At 44.6% G+C, this 21,642-nt stretch overlaps 1 protein-coding gene across 2 annotated transcripts in view; it reads left to right on the top strand.

Annotated features, from left to right (window-relative positions):
- Nucleotides 1-17,183: 17,183 nt before the first annotated feature.
- LOC109264864 (two pore calcium channel protein 1-like) overlaps nt 17,184-21,642 on the top strand; it is a 43,870-nt gene continuing 39,411 nt past the window's right edge. Inside the window, exon 1 of one of the 2 annotated variants that reach the window (XM_053890954.1) lies at nt 17,184-17,673. In XM_053890954.1, coding sequence (XP_053746929.1) covers nt 17,599-17,673 — 75 coding nt within the window. In that variant the 5' untranslated portion in view covers nt 17,184-17,598. The remainder of the gene's footprint in view (nt 17,674-21,642) is intronic. The other variant, XM_053890953.1, reaches the window with a different exon arrangement.

Below are 21,642 nucleotides of genomic sequence, written 5' to 3'. Positions count from 1 at the left end.
CTGCCACCTTCTCAACAAGGCCTATGTGACTATTTAAAAAATCACAATCCAAATTCCCCCCACTGCCCCGGCCCTCCCGATCTCCTTTTCCCCACTCTATTCTCCACCTCCACAGTATTTATAGCCTTCCACCTACTGTAGGATTTATACTATCCATTTGTATTTAGTATACTTATTGTTTATTGCCTGTCTCCAGCTACAGTGTAAGCTATTCAAGGGGAAGGATTTTTGTCTCAGTTGTATACTGGTGGATCTCAAGTGCCCGCAGTAGGGGCTGGCACCTAACAGTCAGTAAATATTTGGAGTGGATGACAGCAGGGAGTGGTCAGGGGAGTCTTATGGGTGTGTGGCTGAACTGAATCTTTGAAATATGAGTAGGAAAATCAGGAGAAATGAAATTTCTCTGGATCGCAGTTTTCTCATTGTAAAATAGTTTGGTGTGATTCAGTAGCTCTAAGATATTTTTAAATCAAGTTTTGGCAGCCTGAAGTTGTGTACTTGGGCCACTGGTATTATTGCAAATTTGAACCTCGCTTGGAATTCTTACCTCATCCCTAAGTGGCCTGTGGGCTAAAAATAAACCAGATCATGTGCACATGTATGCTGCAGCAGGCCTTGAATATGGGAAAACCTTAGGTGGATAGAGCTGGGAGAGACAGTAGAAATGCCCTTAATTTTGCAGGAGGAAACGCTGGCCAGACGGGAGAATAGAACTGCTGGGAAGAAGGCAGGGGTGTAAGGCTTTAAATCCCTCTTAAAGAGTCAGTGTGTCCCTGGCTTGAGACTGTATTTTGCCCCCAGGGTGCATTATTTCAATGGGGCATTTTTGTAGACTTGATTATGGTCAACCAGCTTTGAGGTGATGATTACATTTGGATTCACAGGTGGAATAGTCAAGTGTAATGAGTTAATTGATTACATGACTTTTTTTTTTTTAAGGTTGTTTATTTATCATTTGTTTGTTTGTTCGTTTAAGAGCCGACACAAGCAGAGGAGTGGGGAAGAATCTGAGGCAGGCTCCACACTGTCAGCACAGAGCCTGATGCAGGGTTCGATCTCACAACTGTGAGATCATGACCTGAGCTGAAATCAAGAGTCAGACGCTTAACCGACTGAACCACCCAGGTACCCCTGTGTGAGTGTCTTTTGAATGATACATTAACTGCCATTGTTGAGTTTGCTGTTTGAAGTGCTTGGCAAGGGAAAAGATTTTGTCATTTACAGTATTAGACCTTTATTGCTTATAAATTTATTTAAAGTATATAAATGGAATTGATTTCCTCTGCAACTCTAGGACTGTATGCAACAAAGCAGTCATTTTATACCCTAAAGCCTCCATAAAGGGTGGAACTTTGCCATGATTAACATGGCACATTCATATCAGTAGGTCCTTGAGTTCTGGGCCCGTAGAACTCAGGCTGGGCCTGTTTCCCTGAGCCACAAGCACACAGCCCTCTGTGTCAGTTTAAACTTTTTTTTTTGTATTATTTATTTTTGAGACAGAGACAGAGGGTGAGTGGGGGAGGGGCAGAGAGAAAGGGGGACACAGAATCTGAAGCAGGCTCCAGGCTCTGAGATGTCAGCACAGAGCCTGATGTGGGGCTCGAACTCACAAACCGCGAGATCATGACCTGAGCTGAAGTCAGATGCTTAACCGACTAAGCCACCCATGCGCCCCAACCCCGTATGTCAGTTTTAACTGCCGGATCCTTTGTGTCCCATTCTCTTCCCTTGAGTTTTGGGAAGTGGGAAGAAGAATTCTTCCTGCCTCCACCAGTATATATTCTAAGAGCCTGGGACTTAGGGGAGGTAGGCATGCAAAGTAAATACACCAGATTGTGTGATTGTCAAGTGTGAATCATTTCCTCCCTGGTGTGTAAGCAAGAATGAAAGCGATGCCACGTCAAAGGCTGAGCCTTGATCCTTGTCTTTGGCAGGAGCTATAATGCGCTTCTTCAAGTCTGTCTCGGTGGTTTCTAATTCTGGAGACGTGCACAGTAGAATGGTCTCCCACAGTCCTTTCAGAAAGAACAGGAAAACCCTTCTGTATTCTTCTTCTGTAAAGAAGACACCAGCCTATCTCCTCATAATTCTGAGGTAAAATGGTCACCTATAATTCACTCATTATTCCACTAAGTATTTGCTCAGTGCATACCACATGCCAGATATTTATTGCTGCATATTCCATGCTGAGCCAATGTCAAGGACCTACTGTCTAGGAGGAAGAATGACAACAATCAAATCTTCACACAAATAAATATAGCCTTACAAACACTGACGAGTGCTTAGATGAAAAAGTACTGTGCACCATGCTTACGGGAACACATTAGAGCCTAACTGGGTTTGGGAGGATGGGAGTTGTCAAGAAAGGTTTCCTATGGGCTTTGCAGTTAGGACCTGACGTGAGACACACAAGTAGGAATGGGAGGGAGAGTTCTTCTCTTGACCAGGAGGATGCACTCGTGAATGTTTGAGGCTGCAAAAAGCTGACTCAGTGGGAACTGGAGGGGCAGGAGCGGAAGAGAGGGGGGAAAAGTAGATAGGACTTGCAGGCCATGTCAAGGGCTTTGGACTTTACTGAGAGGGAAGTAGACCACCATTTTTGTGAGCAGGGGAGTTACAGGGTTCTGTTTGCATATTAATAAAAGTAATCTGATTTCTGTTGGAGAATGGATTGGAAAGTGCCATGGATGGACGTAGGGAAACTGGTTAGGAAACTATTCCAGTAGTGTAGACAAGAGACAGTGGCAGTATAGTGTATAGGAGTGGATGTTAGGCATACTTGAGGTTGACACTTTTTTCTTGCAGTACTTTAGAGATGTTCCATTGTCGGTACTGTAATAGCATTGTATGGGGACCATTGGTAGCCATACTTGTGGGGAGCACAGCATAACAAATACACTAGTCAACTCACTATGTCGTACACCTGAAGCTAGTGTAACATTGCGTGTCAACTTCATTAAAAAAAAAATGAAAAACAAAATGAATGGGGCACCTGGGTGGGTGACTCAGTCGGTTGAGCCTCAGACTCTTGATTTCGGCTCAGGTCATGATCTCACAGTCGTGAGATCAAGCCTCATGTTGGGCTCTGTGCTGAGCGGGGAGCCTGCTTAAATTCTCTCTCACCCTCTCCCTTTGCCCGGTCCTGCTTGCACACACGTGCACTCACTCAAAAAAAAAAAAAGAAGAAGAAAAAAGATGTTCCATTGCCTTCTGGCTTGCTTAATTTTGGAAACAAAGTCTTTATCTGTATATAATGAGTCTTTTTTCCCCTCTGGCTGCTTTTAAGACTATCAAGAAGTTTTAGCAATTCAGTTATGATGTATTTTGTATAGTTTTAAAAAGTTTATTCTGTTTGGAATGTGTTGAGTCTCTTGAATCTGTGGGATTAATAGTTTTCACCAAATTTAGAAAACTTTTGGCCGTTTTTTCTTCAAATAGTCTTATGCCTCCTTTTTTTCTTGGGACACACAGAGTTCAGGGATTGGTGGATTTTCAAAAGCAGTGATGTTTAAGGATTTTTTTTTTTTTAACTTTTAACTGTGAAAGCAAGTGATTCTTGATGACTGGCTAACTTGCAGATGTTTTTCCATTGAAAGGAGGCTCTTGCCAATTGGCTGTTTTTTCAGAAGTGTAACTGCTGGGATGAAGTTGTTATGGGTTGATCAGGATGAATTTAAAGCTGGTTATAGTAGTTATTCATTGTTGTGGTCAGATAATTTTTTTGTAGGAGGATAGCAATTTTTTTCCCTCAGTCTCTCTTTTTAATCTTCCATCCGGTAGAATTGCAGGAAATACCCTAGGAATTAAGCAGAGTTCTACCAGTGTTATTGATTCTTCTTGAAGATGAGGTTTCATTTCCAGAAGTCTGATGATCAGTTGAGTATCAATCAACATGTTTTCATCTCGTTTTGTCTTTGATTGATGTGCATTTGCGATTCTGGACAACAGACATTGAACAACTATGAGACAAACAAGAATAATTAAGAATATTATAAGATGGGACTGGAAAGCACATAGAAACCATGACCCAGTATTTCTCAGGTCTAAAGACAAATCCAACAACTTCCTGAGTCTACCTTGAGTAGCCAGGTTGCCTTTTTCCTTCAGTTAGGTGATGGATTGTTCCATCCCACCTCTGGAACAAAATCTAGGTAAAGATGGAGTATTAGTAATAGTGCGAACTCCAAGGTTATTCTATTATCCATAACTAACTACTTGAGCTCTAAGGGCTGGACTCATTAATTGTGTCAGCCAAAGCGAGGTTCTAATTGTTGATGGTCACCTCAAGTTGGCCAAATTTTATAGGCAGGATCACAATCCCTAGGAGGCTATTTACAAAATATTATTTATACCTCCAGGAAAAATAATAAATTGCTACTTTAGAGTGTTACAACAAAGAATAGCACTTGAGGAGGAAAAGGTAACAGTATTTCATAATTAGTTAATTAAATAGAAAAATAATAGATGATCTCAGTTAGAAGTAAGCACTGTCCTGCATGTGGTACCATCAGATTTTACAGTTCCAGTATGAGATCTGGAGATGTGTCTATTGGGTTAGCTAAGGCTGAATTTGCTCTGAGACAAATGGGATATGCCTTAACTACTGGGTCAAAAGACAGGTTAATAATAGGCCATGGATCTTTGATATGCGCCGTGTGTTAACAGCTTTAGATGTCAGCTCACCTTTCCTTTCATGTACATATGAAAAGAAAGCTTTATGGTAATCTGGGAGATGCAGTTCAGGTGACTGTAGATGAAAGTTGTGAGACCACAGCAAGTCTTTTCCATCTCTGCTTTTTCCATTCCATGAAGGAGATTCTAAAGGGTTTGATTTAGGCAAATGGTATCAAGTCCTTGCTGTTTCAGAAAAGTTTGGTACGCATTGCACACGATACCCAGTTAGTCTCAGAAATCCTTCTTACTGTCTTCTGGTGGTTGGTTGTGGGTAATTTTGATGAATTTGCGATCTTTTCTTAGATACTGTCCTTCCGTCAGCTGATGTGTCTTGGCACGTCAGTGGGCAGATACTTAAAGTGAGTCTTAGAGTCATCACATCAGGGGACCTCAGAAGAGCTCATTTACATATAGGGTCAGAGCGATCACCTAGGGAATAGCATCTCCTTTGAGTCCTGGTTTAACTGTGATGAGGCGTCAGTGGATTCCTGGGTCCAAGTGAATTATTAATTTTCCTGGGTGAAAGCAAATAATGTTGACTATTTTACTCCCTTGAGACACTGAACAAAGACAAGTACAAATCTATTACAGTGAGGAGAGGATGATGTTTAGGTTAGGCATTATTAGGAAGTAAGGTATAACTATTTTTCTAATTGCACGCAGATCTCAAACAAATCTATATTCTCGACCACTGGGTATTTTAACAGTGAAGTAGATGTATTACATGAACTGGTACAAGGCAGAATTAGTTGGTTACTGTAATGCCCACCAGCGGCTGGTCTTAGGTTTCACGAGGCAATCCTATTCAGTACCTGGAATAGCCCACGCGTGGCGCTGGGTTCACTGAGAAGGATAGAGGTCCGGACCTGGCAGTCGGGTGTTGTTTCTTCAGCAGTAGTCTCGCAGCTGTGCACAGAGCAGTCCTAGTGGAAGATTAAATGTGAGAGAATGAGATCACAAAGGTGGGTGTCAGGGCCAAGCTCACGTCCCAACTAGGAGCAAGTATCCTGCACGTGGTTCTGCAGGCGGAGCCTCCAGGGCCACAGGTCCTGCTCACATGTCACGACACTCAGGGAAGCCCAGAGCCACGGCCCCCTGCCAGGCACTTACACACCATTCATGGTCCTGGTAATCCAGAGGCACTTTACCGATCTGGGCTCATTTTTACCACAAAGAGTGTAGACGCTCCAGCTCTGTGAGGTTTCTAGAAAGTTAACCCAAGGTCAGTTTTGACTGTACAGAGGATATTTGTTAACCTTTTGCTTACAGGTACAGTTGGCGTAAGATCTTTCTTTGCTTCAACTTTTAGAAGATGCCAACATAGAACAGAATAAATTCCAGAAATAAACCCACGTAAATACGGTGAATTGATTTTTGACCAGGATTGGAGGGCAGTTCAATAGGTATAGGACAGTCTTCAACAAATGGTGCTGGATAACTGGACATCCATAAGTAGAATAAGAACCTTGAACCTCAACTCACACTGTATATAAAATTGATTCAAGATGTATCATAGATCTAAATATAAACCATAAGACTATCAACTTTTGGAAGAAAACATAACAGAGAATCTTTATGAACTTGGGTTAGGCCAAGAATTCTTATTATGATACCAAAAGCACAATTATTAATGGAACTTGATCAAAATTACACAACTCTGCCCTGCCAAAGATACTGTTAAGACAATAAAAACACAAGCCAAAGACTGGGGAAAATATTTAAAAATCACATATCCAATGAAAACGATATGCAGGATACATAAAGAACTCTCAAAACTCAACACTAGAAAACCAACAGACATAAAAGATTGGGAAGGATTTTAACAGGCACTTTACCAGAGAGGATGTACAGGAGACAGGTGCATGAAATAATGTGCAATGTCATTAGGGACATGCAAAGTAAAACCACGATGAGATAACACTGCACACCTGTTAGAACAGCTAAGACATTTTTCAAATGACAACACCACGCATGTTGGCGGGGACTCTGAGAATGGGAAACTTACACATCATTGCCAGTGGGAATGTAAAATGGCACAGTGACTCTGAGAACAGTTTATCAATCTTTTGTGAAGTCACTGACCAGGTGACCAGCAATTCCATTCCTAGATATTTGCCCTAGAGAAATGAAAATTTATATTTACCCCAAATCTGTGCATTAATGTTTTTAGCACCTTTATTCATAGTAGCCCAAAATTGGAAAAGACCCACATGTCCTCTCATGGGTGAATGGATGAATAAACTATGGGGCATCCGTACAATCCAACAACACCCAACAGTAAAAAAGGAATTACTCTTGATGCACGCAGCAACAGGGATGCATCTCTAAAGCATTGGGCTATGTGAAAGAAACCAGACTCAAAGCTATATGATTTTATGTGTATGACAGTCTGGAAAGGGCAAAACTATAGGAGAACATATCAGTGGTTGCTGAGGGTTCAGGAAGGAGAAGGGCTTGACCTTTACACAAAGAGGTAGCACAAGGGAGTTTTTTAGGGTCATGGAACTTTCTGTATCCTGGTGGTAGTGGTGGTTACTCAAATCTGTATGTGTGTTAAAACTTATAAAATTACAGACTTTTTAAAGTTAATTTTATATGTTAACTTAAGAGTAAAAAAATGAAAGAGAAACCCAACTGATTTGAAACTATGTCCACGTGAAACTGCCCATGAATGTTTACAGCAGCCTCATTCATTACTGCCAAAACTTGGAAGCAACTGATATGTCATTTAATAAGTGAAAGGATATACAAGCTGTGCTCCACCCACACAATGGAATATCATTTAACAATAAAAAGAAATGAGCTGTCAAGCCATGAAAAGACATGGATTGACCTTAAATGCGTATTGCTAAGCGCAAGACGCTGCTCTGAAAGGCCACATGCTGCACGATTCTAGCTCCATAGCATTCTGGGAAAGGGAAAACTATAGAGACGGTAAGAGATCAGTGGTTACCATAAGTTTGGGGGTGGGAGAAGTGTTGAGTAGGTGACGCACAGTGGATTCTGGGGGGTGATAAAGTACAGTGGACTTTTTAGGGTGATGAAGTTGTTCCATATGATACGGTAATGATGGATACAAGAAATTTAAGCATTTGTCAAGGCCCATAGAATTTTACAGCACAAAGACTGAACTGTAATGTAGGTAATATTCTTGAAATTTTTTACTGTGGCAAAATGTACATAACATTCAGTTTACCATTTTGACCATTTTTAAGTGGCAGTGAGTACATTCGCAATGTTGTGTAGCCATTCTATCCATTTCCAGATCTTTTTCATCATCCCAAATAGAAACTCTGTCCCCATTGAATCACTCTCCCTTCTCCCTTACTCCAACAACTGGTAGCGTCTCTTACACTTTCTATCTCTATGAATGTACCTATTCTAGGTACCTCCTATGAGTGGAATCATACAGTATTTATCCTTTTGTCTCTGGCTTATTTCATTTAACATGACATTTTTACGTTTATCCATATTGTGGCATGTTTCAGAATTTAATTCCTTTTTACAACTAAATAATATTCTATACTATATGTAAATACCACATTTGGTTTGTTCATTCTACCTTTTGGCTATTATGAATACTACTGTTGTGAACATTGGTATCCAGGTATATGTTAAGAGTCCTGCTTTCAGATCTTTTGGACATATACCTAGAAGTGGAATTGCTGGATCATATGGTCATTCTATGTTTAGCTTTTTGAGGAAACCCCCACCATGTTTTCCACAGAGGTTGCCCCATTTTACATTCCCACTAGCAATACACCATTATTCTAATTTCTCCACATCCTTCCCAACACTTGTTGTTTTCTTCCTTCCTTTCTTTCTTTCTTTCTTTCTTTCTTTCTTTCTTTCTTTCTTTCTTTCTTTCTTTCTTTCCCTCCTTCCTTCCTTCTTTCCTTTCTTTCTTTTTCTTTCTTTCTTTCTTTCTTTCTTTCTTTCTTTCTTTCTTTCCCTCCCTCCTTCCTTCCTTCTTTCCTTTCTTTCTTTTCCTTCCTCCCTTCCCTCCTTCCTTCCTTCCTCCCTTCCTTCCTTCCTTATTTTATTTTTCTTTCTTTCTTTCTTTCTTTCTTTCTTTCTTTCTTTCTTTCTTTCTTTCTTTCTCTTTCCCTCCTTCTTTCTTTCTTTCTTTCTTTCTTTCTTTCTTTCTTTCTTTCTCTTTCCCTCCTTCCTTCCTTCTTTCCTTTCTTTTTCTTTCTTTCTTTCTCTCTTTCTTTCTTTCTTTCTTTCCCTCCCTCCTTCCTTCCTTCTTTCCTTTCTTTCTTTTCCTTCCTTCCTTCCCTCCCTCCTTCCTTCCTTCCTTATTTTATCTTTCTTTCTTTCTTTCTTTCTTTCTTTCTTTCTTTCTCTCTTTTTCTTTTTTCTAATAGCCATCCTCATGGGTATGAGGTAGTATCTCATTGTGGTTTTAATTTGCATTTCCCTATTAATGATGTTGAACATACTTGCATGTGCTTATTGGCCATTTGTATATCTTCTTTGAAGAGAAGTCTATTCAAGGTTTTTTTTGCCCATTTTTGTATTGGGTTGTTTTTTGTTGTTTTTGTTGTTGAATTTAATAGCTCTTTATATATTTTGGATATTAATCCCTTATCAGATATACACTTTGCATATATCTTCTCCTATCCTGGGGGTTGTCTTTTTACAATCTTAATAATATCCTTTGAGGCACAAAAGTTTTACATTTTGTCCAATTTACCTATTTTTGTTGTTGCCTGAACTTTTGGTGTCATATCCACGAAATCATTGCAAATCCAATGTCATAAAGATGTTCCCTATGTTCCTCTCTAAAAATGTTATAGTTTTATCTCCTACATTTAGGTTTTTGATCCATTTTGTGCTAATTTTTATTTATTTATTTTTAAAATTTTTTGTAATGTTTATTTTTGAGAGAAAGAGAGACAGAGTGTGAGTGGGGGAGGAGCAGAGAGAGAGGGAGACACAGAGCTGTCAGCACAGAGCCTGACACGGGGCTTGAACCCACAACCCTTGAGGTCATGACCTGAGCCAAAGTCAGATGTTTAACCGACTGAGCTACCCAGGTGCCCCACATTAATTTTTATATATGGTATGAGGTAAGGATCCAACTTCATTCTTTTGCATGTGGATATCCATTTGTTGAGAAGACTGTCATCTCTCGTTGAATGGTCTTGACCCTTGTTGAAAATCAATTGATCATATATGCAAGACTCTGTTTTCAGACTTTGTATTCTATTCCTTTGATCTATCTGTCTGTCCTTATGCCAGTACCACGCTGATTAATGTAGCTTTGTAGTAATTTTAAAAATCAGGAAATGTGAGTCCTCCAACTTTGTTCTACTTTTTTGTTTTGTTATGGATATCCTCCTGAATGTGAAGTGGTATATCATAGTGATTTTGATTTGCATTTTCCTAACAATGAATAATGTTGAATATTTTCAAGTGTTGTATCCATTTCTTTACCTTCTTTGGAAAAAAAGTCCTTTCTCAAAGCATTTGAAAAAATGGGGTTCCTGTTTGTTTGTTTTTTTGTTTTTTTTTTTTTTTTTTTTTTTTTAAATTTTTTTTCAACGTTTTTTATTTATTTTTGGACAGAGAGAGACAGAGCATGAACGGGGGAGGGGCAGAGAGAGAGGGAGACACAGAATCGGAAACAGGCTCCAGGCTCCGAGCCATCAGCCCAGAGCCTGACGCGGGGCTCGAACTCACGGACCGCGAGATCGTGACCTGGCTGAAGTCGGACGCTTAACCGACTGCGCCACCCAGGCGCCCCTGTTTGTTTTTTTTATTGATGAGTTGTAAGAGTTCTCTATATGTTTTGAATACTAGACCCTTATCAGATACAGATTTTTCCCACTACCCCAAACCAGAATATTCCTATGAAATCTGAAATGGCGTAAAGTGAAGAAGTGGTTACTATTAATTTATAGTTGACCCTTGAGCAACATGGGAGTGAGGAGCGTCAACCCCCCATGTAGTCAAAAATCCACGTATAACTTTTGACTCCCTGAAAACATAAGTACTAAGAGCCTATTGTTGACTGGAAGTCTTAGCAATAACATAAACAGTTGATTAACACATATTTTGCATGTTATATGTATTATATGCTATATTCTTATAATAAAGTGAGCTAGAAACAAATATTACTAAGAAAAGTCATAAGAGAAAATACATTTACAGTACCATGCTGTATTTATCCCTCCAAAAATCTGTGTATAAGTGGGCCCACACAGTTCATACCCATGTTGTTTAAAAGTCAACTTCTATGGAAAAAGTTTTGAGTGTTCTTGGGCCCAAAAATAATCTCTCAGGCTTTTCAGATACTTTAGGACACATCTTGCTAATGGATGTACAAAGTAAGTTGAGATAAAGCACTTATGTTCAAAGAAAGAGTTCATAACTATGGTGGCCGGATGCTGAGACTCTGAGTGTAGTTCCTACGGAAGGAGTTTGGGAGGGACACCCTCGCTGCTTGGGCTACGTACTGCCTCTGCAACAGCTCATTGCAAAACCAATGCTGAATGCTATTTTTGCTTTTCATCTTTTTCATAAAAATGAAAATCCTCTTTGGTTAGTGAAAACAGGTACTAATGTAGGTCTTTCAAAAAGCCTAACTGGCCTGGGGGGGCCTGGATGGCTCAGACGGTTAAGCCGCTGATTTCAGCTCAGGTGGTGATCTCACAGTTCGTGGGTTCGAGCCCCGTGTCGGGCTCTGTGCTGACAGCTCAGAGCTCAGAGCCTGCTTCAAATTCTGTGTCTCCATCTCCCTCCCCCTCTGCGTCTCCCCATCTCACACTCTGTCTCTCAAAAAATGAATAAATGTTAAAAAAAAAAAAAGCTAAGTGGCCTGATAACATTCAAAAAGCAGAGGATACCTGTATGTGATTTCAGATACAGTATTTGCTTCCATTCTATGGGTTGCCTTTTCACTCAGTGAATAATGCTCTTTCATGCACAAAAGTTTTGCATTTTGATGAAGTCTTACTTACCTATTTTTTATTTATCTATTTTTTCTTTGGTTGTTTGTGCTTTTGGTGCCATATTAAAGGACCCATTGCCAAATCCAAGGTCATAAAGATTTGCCCCTGTGTCTTTCTTCTAAGAATTTTATAGTTTTAGCTTTTTAATGTAAGTCTTGGATTCATTTTGAGTTAATATTTATATGTGGAGTGAATTAAGTGTCCACTTTCATTATTTTATTTTATTTTTTATTTTGTTTTATTTATTTTAGAGAGATAGAGAGAGAGAGAGGGAGAACCAGCACATATGCAAGCAGGGGAGAAGGGCAGAGGGAGAGACAGAGAACCTCAAGCAGGCTCTACACTCAGCACGGAGCCCAACACGGGGCTCAATCCCACGACCCTGGGATGATGACCCGAGCTGAAATCAAGAGTGAGATGCTTAACCGACCCTGGGATGATGACCCGAGCTGAAATCAAGAGTGAGATGCTTAACCGACTGAGCCAGCCAGGCCCACTTTCATTCTTTTACATGCAGATATTCACTTGTTCCATCACCATTTGTTAAAGTGAGCGGTCTTTCCCCCACCTACTGGTCTTGATACCCTTATTGAAAACCAATCCTCTTTAGTTTTTTTCAGTACAGTTTTATTGCTTTCTGTTGCTTGCATGTATTTGTTAGATGCGTTTTATTTTAAAATTTTCAATATGGAAAATTTCAAGTATATACAGAAACAGGTAGGTGTACTCATCACTCATCCTCCTCAACTCATGGCCAGTCCTGTTACATCTTGTTCTTACACGATGCCCCACCTCCATAGTATCTTTGTAGGTCAAATTTAGTGAAGCATACTTGACACACAGTAAAATTTACCCTTTTTATAATTCAACAAGATGTGACCGATGTATGAGCCAGCACAATCAAGATATAAAATATTTCCAACACCCCGAAAGTTTATGATCCCTTTGCAGCGAAATCCCTTCCTTCCAGTGTTCCTGGGAAACACTGATTAGATTTCTGTCCCTATAGTTTTTTTCTCTTCTAGTACTGGGCCTCCATTTATAAACTTCTCGATTTTTAACAAACCAGCATTTTAGGCTGCAGACTTTATTTTTGGAATCTCTCATGGTTCCAAGGATACATAGCTAGGTTAGACTGCAGCTCTGGCAACGGCCCTTCTGTGTGAGGGAGAATAAACAAGTGATCATCTCCCCATCAGGGCACAGGCAAGATACAAAATGGGGCTCTGGGCTTCCTAAAGGAGGGGAGGAGGGAGCCTTGAGAAAATAGTGTCCTTTTGGAACCTGAGGCACAGAATAGCCTCATACACCCTCCTTTCTGTGGTTAATTGCAAGGGATTGATTGAAACCATTTCCCACCACTTCTAAAAATTCTCACTCAACTAATACCTATTGAAAACCTTCTATTTTCGGGGCGCCTGGGTGGCTCAGTTGGTTAAGCGGCCGACTTCAGCTCGGGTCATGATCTTGCGGTCCGTGAGTTCAAGCCCCGTGTCGGGCACTGGGCTGACAGCTCAGAGCCTGGGGCCTGTTTCAGATTCTGTGTCTCCCTCTCTCTGACCCTCCCCTGTTCATGCTCTGTCTCTCTCTCTGTCTCAAAAATAAATAAACATTAAAAAAAATTTTAGAAAACCTTCTATTTTCTAGACACTGTTGCAGCAGCTTGGGAAATATTTGTGGACAAAATAAAGATTTCCACCCTTATGGAGATTAAACTCTATCAAGCATAAACAGACACTAAATAAGAAACATAAGAGATTAAAAATAATCTGGCATGGCAGAGGTGATAAGGGCAATGCAGGAAAGTAAAAGATCAGGAAAGGAGGGCAGCAGGAGGGCAGGAGTGGATTGAAGAATTAAGTAAGATGGTCAGGGCCCATTTCCCTGAGAAAGTGGGATCTGAACAAACACTAGAAGGGATGGATGGGGAGTTGGGCAGGTGGGTGCTGGGGAGTGAGTAACCCAGGTTCAGGGAATGGCTTGGAGCTAAGCCCTTGTGGAATGTTTGAGAATCAGAAAGGAGGGCAATGAGGCTGGGACAGAGGGAATAAGAGGAAGGAGAAAGAGAGGGGTCAAAGACAGTGCGGGCCTTGCAGGTGCACTGGCACGTCAATGAGTTGAGAAGATTCACCCTCTACTGTCAACTATGACCCTTATATCCTGATCACTGCACTGCAGTGTTTAAAACATTGTGCCAAATCTCATGGGATTCTAGGAGATAACTGGCAAACAGAATTAGGCAGATCCTTTGGTTAAATATGGACTTACTTTACTTTCTCAATGGAAACTACCTAATAGCTACTCCTATACAGAGCAGAGTGGTAATTCCGAGCCTCTGGGCCAGTAGTTCTGGGTCTGTGACCTCAGTGCCACCACTTTGAAGCTGTGTGGCCTGGGGCACGTTGATTCTCCTCTCTGAGCCTGTTTCCTTGGCTCTAAAGTGGGGATGGTAATCAGTGCCTGTTATTGGCTTAATTGTGCCCCCCCCCCGCCCCCCCAACCAGATTCATATGTCAAAGTCAAGACTGCTGTCCTTGTACGAAGTAGAAATTTGGATGCTGACATGCACAGAGGAAACATTGTGAGGACACAGGCAGAAGACGGCCATCTACAAGCCAAAGAGAGAGACCTCAGATGAAACCCACCCTCCAACACCTTGATCTTGACTTCTAGATGCCAGAACTATGAGAAAGCAAATTTCTATTGTTTAAGCCCCCCGGTCCGTGGTATTTTGTTATGACAGCCCCAGGAAAGGTTTACAGTACCCTTAAAGGACTGTTACGGGGTGCGCTTTTAGGGAATTGGCATCTAAAGGCTGTGCTTTCTAAATCTGATTCATTCTTACCCCGCAGGGGTGCATTCTCTCCACCAGGAGAGATGCTGCCAGGAACAGGCTTTCTCTGGTGCAACTACTGGAATTTTAATTTTTTTCCATTATAGAAAATGGGTTTTTTTTCATTAAATAGACAAAATTGCTATTTAAACTCTATCTGTACATCCCTGTTGATTTTACTGTATGTTGTCATAAAAGTAAAATAGAAATATAGTGAAAAATGAAACCTTGTAGGAAAATGTAAGAGGAAAAGGTCTCTCTCCCTTCAAGTTTCTACTCCCTGCTGTGTGCTCAAAAGTTCAGCACTGATGACAGTTTCCTTATGGATGCTTCTAGGGAAATATTTTATTCATTTATCAGAAAATATAGGTATATGCATCCTTTAAAAACTTATACAAAAGATACCAAAATTTATGGAGGGTACTCCCCCGACCCTCGTCTAACATCTTGTAGATTTTTTTCCTATCAGCCATACAGACCAAGTTCATTCTGTCTCCTGGGCTGTATAATATAGCTCACGTAATTCTAAGTTCAAAGGTCAGGTGGTTCTGGGGAGGAAGGTGCCAAAATCTAGTCTTTCCATGAGGCCATCAGAGACCCGGCTGCTTGCACCTGTCTACTGTGCCACCTTGCACAGTCATCCTTACCAGAGGGTGACTGTAAGGTGCTTGCCAGTGGCTGCTGGGAATGCATGTTTTTTATATTACATTCATAGGACAAGGGGAGGGAAGAGAGAGAAAGAAGCCTCTCCTTGGGGGCCATAGCTTCTTTTTAGCCAGGCTGAGCTCACTTGAGTCACATATTTCCCTGAGACCGATCAACTGTTGCCAGGAAAACACCCTGTGTACATTGGCCTAAACCAAACAGGATCATCCTCTAGTGGGAGATGGGGTGGCGGCCTGACCGAGTCTGGGTTCCTGGGTCGGCAGGGTGTGGGTAGTAGGTCGGGGGTCAGCAGTGTCTTCAGGGTAGGAGTACTTTTCATTTGCACAGAGCTGCACACAAGCATGTTCAAGTGTATGCAGGTAAAGAGAGATGTAGAGAAGGAAGATCACCAAAACTGGCTAATGGTGGTTATCTTTGATTAGTTGTTTCAACTCTTTACAGTGAATACATTTACATTATACAAAAAAAGATATGCCATTTTACATGCCATCAGTCACCACTTAGGATAGAAACAGAATAATTGTCTTTTCTCAAGAGCATGCAGAGTTTTATGGTGATCCTCACAATAAACATTCTAAGAACTATTTCAGACATCCTGTAGACACGGGTCATTCGTGACAAGCTGGTGTGAATTCTGCTTTGGCATTTCACCTACTTACCATCCCCAGGAGGTGGGGATTCAACGATGAAAGTTTTCTGCCCCCTCCTCGGCCAGGTGCTTGTGGCCTAGTGGGGTGGGATGGGATATAAGAATAGAAGAACTGAGGCAGCTTGTGGTTGTTTTCATGAAGAGCATGGGACCACAGAGAGGAAGTGACCCACAGGCTGGGAGAAGTGGAGGAAGGGCTTGCAGGGGATGTGATATTAGAACTGTGTGGGGACAATCAGAGCAGGTGGGTGATGGCAACCAGTGCCTGGCATGCCCACGAAGGAACAGGGGCCACATGGTGTTCTCACTGCAGGCCAGCCTCACGGCCAGAACTGGACTCTCGCATTGAAATGCAGGCTGGCGTCCTGTATTCATTTTCTACTGTGGTGTAACAAATTGCCACAAATTTAGGAGCTTAAAGCAACATCCTTTTAGTATCTCATATGAGACAATATATAGACATGAGACGATGCCCCGAGTCTCACATGGCTGACACAAAGGAGTGGGCCTGGCTGTCTTCCTTTCTGGAGGTTGTGGGGGAAGAATTTGCTTCTAGGTTCATTCAGAGCGTTGGCAGAATTCAGTTCCTTGAAGTTCCCCTCTATCTTCAAGGTATTAGCATCCTGGCCAGGCACATTGAGCCCTTCCTGGGCTTCCTTCCAATCTCTCACCTCCTCTTCTGCTTTTCTCTTCTGCTTTTAAGGGCTCATGTGATTTCATTGGGCCAACCTAGATAATCCAGAATAATCTCTGTATTTTAAGGCCAACTGATTAGTGACCTGAATCTCTTCTGAGAGTAAAGTAACAGTCCCAGGGATTAGGATGTGGAAACTTTTGCCAAGGCCGGGGTGGGGGACATGATTCTGCATGCTTCAGTTCTGGAGCTGGACCTTGGCAGCCATCAATACCTATAGCACAGGGTCCTGATGAACCACCTGGGAGGATACCAGGCTTCCTGCTGGGTGACCAGGGCCAGTCCCAGCCCTGCCAGGCTTTTCCTTCTCTGAGAAGTGTCAGCGGAGTCGGTTGGTACTGGGTCCAGGGCCACCTGCCCTGCTGGCCAAGGCTCATCCAAGAATTGGCCTCAAGTATTTTATGTGTACTATCATAATAAATTCATGACAACATTAAAAAAAATCAGAAACAGTTTCATGAAAATCTGCATTTTTTCTTTCTCTGGAAAGTTCATCAGCTCTGGCAAAACTGAGTTCCTGGCCAAGCTGGAACTGGGGGCACCCTGGGGGAAGGGAGGAGGGTCTGTGCGCCCTCCCTGAAAGTATCTGCCCTGGGAGGCCCCACTGAGTCCACACCCAGTTTTCCCGGGGTCTCCACGAGGACGGGGAGGGAGGGAATCCGCGTTTACTGGGCCCTCGCCAGTGGCAGCCACTGACTCTACATTCACTCATTGACTTCTCCGACCAACTATTTTGCTGGTGCGCCCACGGCACACGGTTGGGGCCTTATGCCAGGGTGGCCTCTAACCCGCGCCGCCACCAGCCGGAGCTCGTCCCCGGCGCCCCCTCGGCGGCCCGCTCCCGCCCCCGCCGGCTCCGCGTCCCCGCCCCTGGCTCCGGAGCGCGGCCGGGAGGCCGGGCGGGGAAGGGGCCGGAGCCTGGAAGCCCGCCGCGCCCGCCACCCCCGCCACCCCCGGTCCTTCGCCCTCGGGGCCGCCGCGGGCCGTCCCCCTCCGCGGTCACGTGAAGAGCCGAGCGGAGCGCGCCCAGCGCGGGCCTCCGGGGGCCCGAGGACAGAGTCCGCCGCGGCGGTCCCGGCGGTCCCGACGCTCCCGCACCCCGGCCCGCCGCGCCGCCGCCGAGATGCCCGGGGCTGGCCGAGCCGCGGGCGTGCGCCGCCTGCGCCGGCAGCCGTCGGAGGAGCCGCCCGCGCAGGAGGTAAGGGGGCGACGGCCGCCGCGCTCGCAGGACGCCCCGAGGGCTGGCGGCGTGCGCCGACGGCAGAGTCTCCGGCCCCGAGGTTTCCCTCCCCGCGCGGACACCCCCGGAGCTCCCGGGTAGAGCGCGACCTCGCGCAAAGCCGGCGCCGGCCGCTGGGAGTGAGGGCCCCGTGTGGGGAGGCGGGCGAAGAGCCCCTCCGCCCCGGGGCTTACTCCGTCCTCTGGGCCGCGGGAGCCCTGGCACCCGGCGCTGCTCCGCTGGAAGGCGCACGGGCGGCCGCGGCTCTCGGGATCCGCGCCCCGGGCCGCAGCCCTGCACGCTGCAGTCGGTAGGGGGGCTGTCAACCCCGCGCCGCCTTAGTCCGCCCGGAGCCTCCTCCCCCGGACGGGGCCCGTGCTGGGACCGGCGCCCGGGCTCCGTTTGGGGGTCCAAGACCAATGAAGCGCGTCCCCGCCTGTCCCCGGGTCTGGGTGGCCCGTGCTCGCCGCACTGTGCTCCATGGCGGCAGGAAAACATCCGAGGGTCCCATTGCAGGGAAACGCCCGGGAAGAAGGCTGCAGGATGTGGGTCTGGGAGTGCTGATGCAGCGCCGGCTCTTCTGATCCCCGCGGGACGAAGCAGATGTGCTCAGCTCTGCACTTCTTTGGAAGACGTGGAGCTTCCAAGCAGTCATTCCTGGACTGTTGCCTTTCTCTGGACAAGCACTCAGAGCGGAGAGGGAGGCAGAGCTCCAGTGATAGGAAGCCCCCGCTTGATTCAGGAAACCCTAACTGTGAATGACAAGATGAGGGGGGGCCCATGATCTGGTCGAGCCTCTGTTTTCCCCCTCTGTAAGGTGGGATGATAATTCACACCCACCTCAGAGGAGTGTGAAGGCCGTATCAGTCAGGCTCAGGGCACTGTGCCTGGCCCACGGTAATGACAGCCAGGCTTCTCGGGGAACATTCATACCTGCTGGATTTCCTTCTGGTTGTGCAAGTGTGTGGGAGGTGAAGGGTGTTTTAGTCCCTTCTTCTCCTTGAGCTGGCCTCTTCAGCTCTGGGCTGTTCTGGTAAAGCCCCTGCCTCTCCTCAGTGGGCTCCTGTAGCCTGCTGAAGAGGGCCCACGGGGCAGGCTCTGTGGCGTAGGATTTAAAAGACCCGCCTGGTGCATTGGCCTGCGTCTTTGGCCTGCTGGTCTGGCCACTTATAACAGGTGAATTCTGCCACGTCTCCTTAAGAGAACAGGTAGAGGAAGGCAGGTCAAGGAGAGAGAGGAGGGGAAGGATTCTTGGTTGACCGAACAGGCCCTGCCCCTCTCCTTCTGCACAATGATGGACCTGTGATCACCAGAATTTTCTGTAGCAAGAACTGTAGCCTGAGACTGTCCATATCCTCCCTGTGTGTATTTAATGTTTCTTTGTCTGAATAAGAGAAGAATGTAAAGACACGAGTAATTTGAGACCTCAAGAAATTCAAGGAAGGCTGAAAATAGCCCAGGGGAGCAGGCAGAAAAGGTGAGGAGCCTGGTACCAGCTGGTAATTCTCAGCAGAACCCCTCATTTTCCGAGATAACAGCGATGATTGAGTCATTAAGCCAAGGCTCTGACCTCAGACACTTGGTAGCTACGATGGCATGATTAGTTTTGGGTCACTGAATAAAAAAACTGCCTAGTCATCTGAAATGCCATTTCCACCCTCTCCTTTCAAGCAGTTTTTTAGAACCTTTTTCTGCCTGGTGTTTATTTTGGCAGATTCTAAAATGGCAATCCACTCCTTTGGTGCTTTTCCCAACAGTTCCAGCTGTGAAATTGAAATAATCCAATGCTAGTGATTCTCACCCTTACTGCTGGTTACAATTACCTGGGGAGTTTTTAGAAGCGTATCTGGGTTCAGGCAGGCCCTAGCCCTCGAGATTCTGATGTGATTGGTCTGAGTATGGTCTGGGTAACAGTCACTTTAAAGCTCCCAAGTATTGAAAGCGCAGCCAAGGTTGAGAGCCCATGTCCTGTATGCTGTTACTTTGTGACCTTCGTGATCACCTCTTAATATCTTATGTGCTTCTCTTCGAATGTTCCCTATTCTTAAACCTTTTCCTTCAAGTCTTAGATTACCGTGTCTTCAGGCTCTGGTCTTCCCGGTGTTGCCTTATAGTGATTTGCAGAGAAGTTTTTTTTGCAGGAGGAAAATGGGAGTACCCGGGAAGGCTTGGGAGAGTATTGGTTAAATCAGGGAGTCTTAAACTGAAGTGTCCACAGGGGCCAGAGAGGAACATAAAACCAGTGGCCTAGGTGGGAATGACTCAGTTGGGGAGGAGAGTGGGGCTTGTGGTGACACGGAGGGCGTGTTTTTTGCCCCAGGAAGACCACGGTTATCTACTTCCGGTTGGTTGTGGCTACACGGCCTATCACAGATTGTAAAAATGGCCACAAACTCTTCCCATCCTGGACATGGCCCCATTTGCAGTGAGCCTTTGCAACTCCTTACATCAGGAGGTGGAGTCGATTTCTCCAGCCCTTGAGACCATTGGCCAGGCGACTTGCTTTGGCCAATGCGACATTAGCAGATGTGACACAAGCAGGGATATGAAAAACACTTGAGCATCGGTTCTTGCCCTCCTGATGCTCCTGGGAATCCTTTGACCACCGACGTGTGGAAGAGCCGTGGCCAGCCTGCTGCCTGGCGCACATGGCTGAGACACGTGAGTGCGGCTGTTCTAGACCATCTCCTCCAGATGGCCATACAGATCAGCTGAGTTGACCTGGACCAGATGGGCTGCCTGGCTGACCCACCGAACTTGGAAAAAATAATGAGTGTTTATTTAGGTGACCTGAGTATCAGGGTGGGTAGCAAAAGCGTATTGAAATAGAGCCCAGCATTGCCAGATGTTATGACCTTTCAAAGAGAAACCAGAAGTTCAAATTTTTGGGTAAGCTCCAGTTTAGAAAAACAAAAAAAATTGAATTAGTAGCCAGCGTCCATAAAGCACTCTCTGGGCCAAACAAAACACATCTTTAGGCTGCCCTTGGCCTGCAGGTTGTTGGTCTTTCTGCACAGAGGGACGTGAGGTGTTTATACTAACAGCTAATTGCCATCTATTCTCTCACCCATCTTCCCGTGACTGCTATGCCCCAGCTTACCCTTAGCAGCTAGCTGTTTCTTTATATGAAATGTCCACAACATACTTCACAGCCCGGACTTCTGCTGGCAGTCTTTCCACTTGGAAATGGAAACTTCTGGTATTTCCAGTCTTCGTAGAGGAAGTGAGATTTGAGATGGGCCCCCAAAGAAGGAAAGTTCTAGAAAGGATACTCTTGGTTTTTACGTGAACAAGAGATCAGGCACGGAAGTGGGGCTGGTGGTGGGGCCGTGGATGGCACACCCACGAGTTGTGGCCAGAGAAGAGGGTTTCTGTAGGGAATTGAGGGTGACAAAGTTGGAGACAAGGGAGATTGTGGACCCCCTAAATGCCAAACCAGAGATGTCACATTAGATTCTGTGGGCAATCTGTGTAAAGAGAAGTCAGAGAAGGGAGATTGTGGAGCCCCTAAATGCCAAGCCAGAGATTTTACATTTGATTCTGTGGGCACTCTATGCAAAGAGAAGTCACTAGAAGCTTTTGAATGGGAGTTGGATAGGAAAGCACCGATCACCTCTGTTCCAGGCATCCGTGTGCTTGTAACCTATGGGGGGAAAGAAGGGAGGCCGAGAGAGAGGCAGACAGAAAGTACAGTCCTTGTAGTGAGGGAAAAACTGAGATGAGGGAATTTTCCTTAAAATTTATGGCAACTTCTTTTTACCTTAGGTTGTGGTTAGGTTAATTTTCTTCTATATCTAAATAAGGCATATCGGCTTTTTTCAAAGCACTTCTGTCAACAGCTTCGTCAAGGTTCTTGTTTGACTTAAAGGTATCTGGAGCTTCCAGTTTATTCCTACACTGGGGGCTTAGGGAAGGAACTTCCTTGCTCTCTACTGAGAGCCTCTGGAA

This window comes from Panthera pardus, unplaced genomic scaffold, assembly GCF_024362965.1.
Source record: "Panthera pardus isolate Hobbes unplaced genomic scaffold, ASM2436296v1 HiC_scaffold_26, whole genome shotgun sequence".
Taxonomy (NCBI): domain Eukaryota; kingdom Metazoa; phylum Chordata; class Mammalia; order Carnivora; family Felidae; genus Panthera; species Panthera pardus.
Note: the sequence above shows the minus strand (reverse complement) of the source record. Positions and strands in the feature narration are given on the sequence as shown.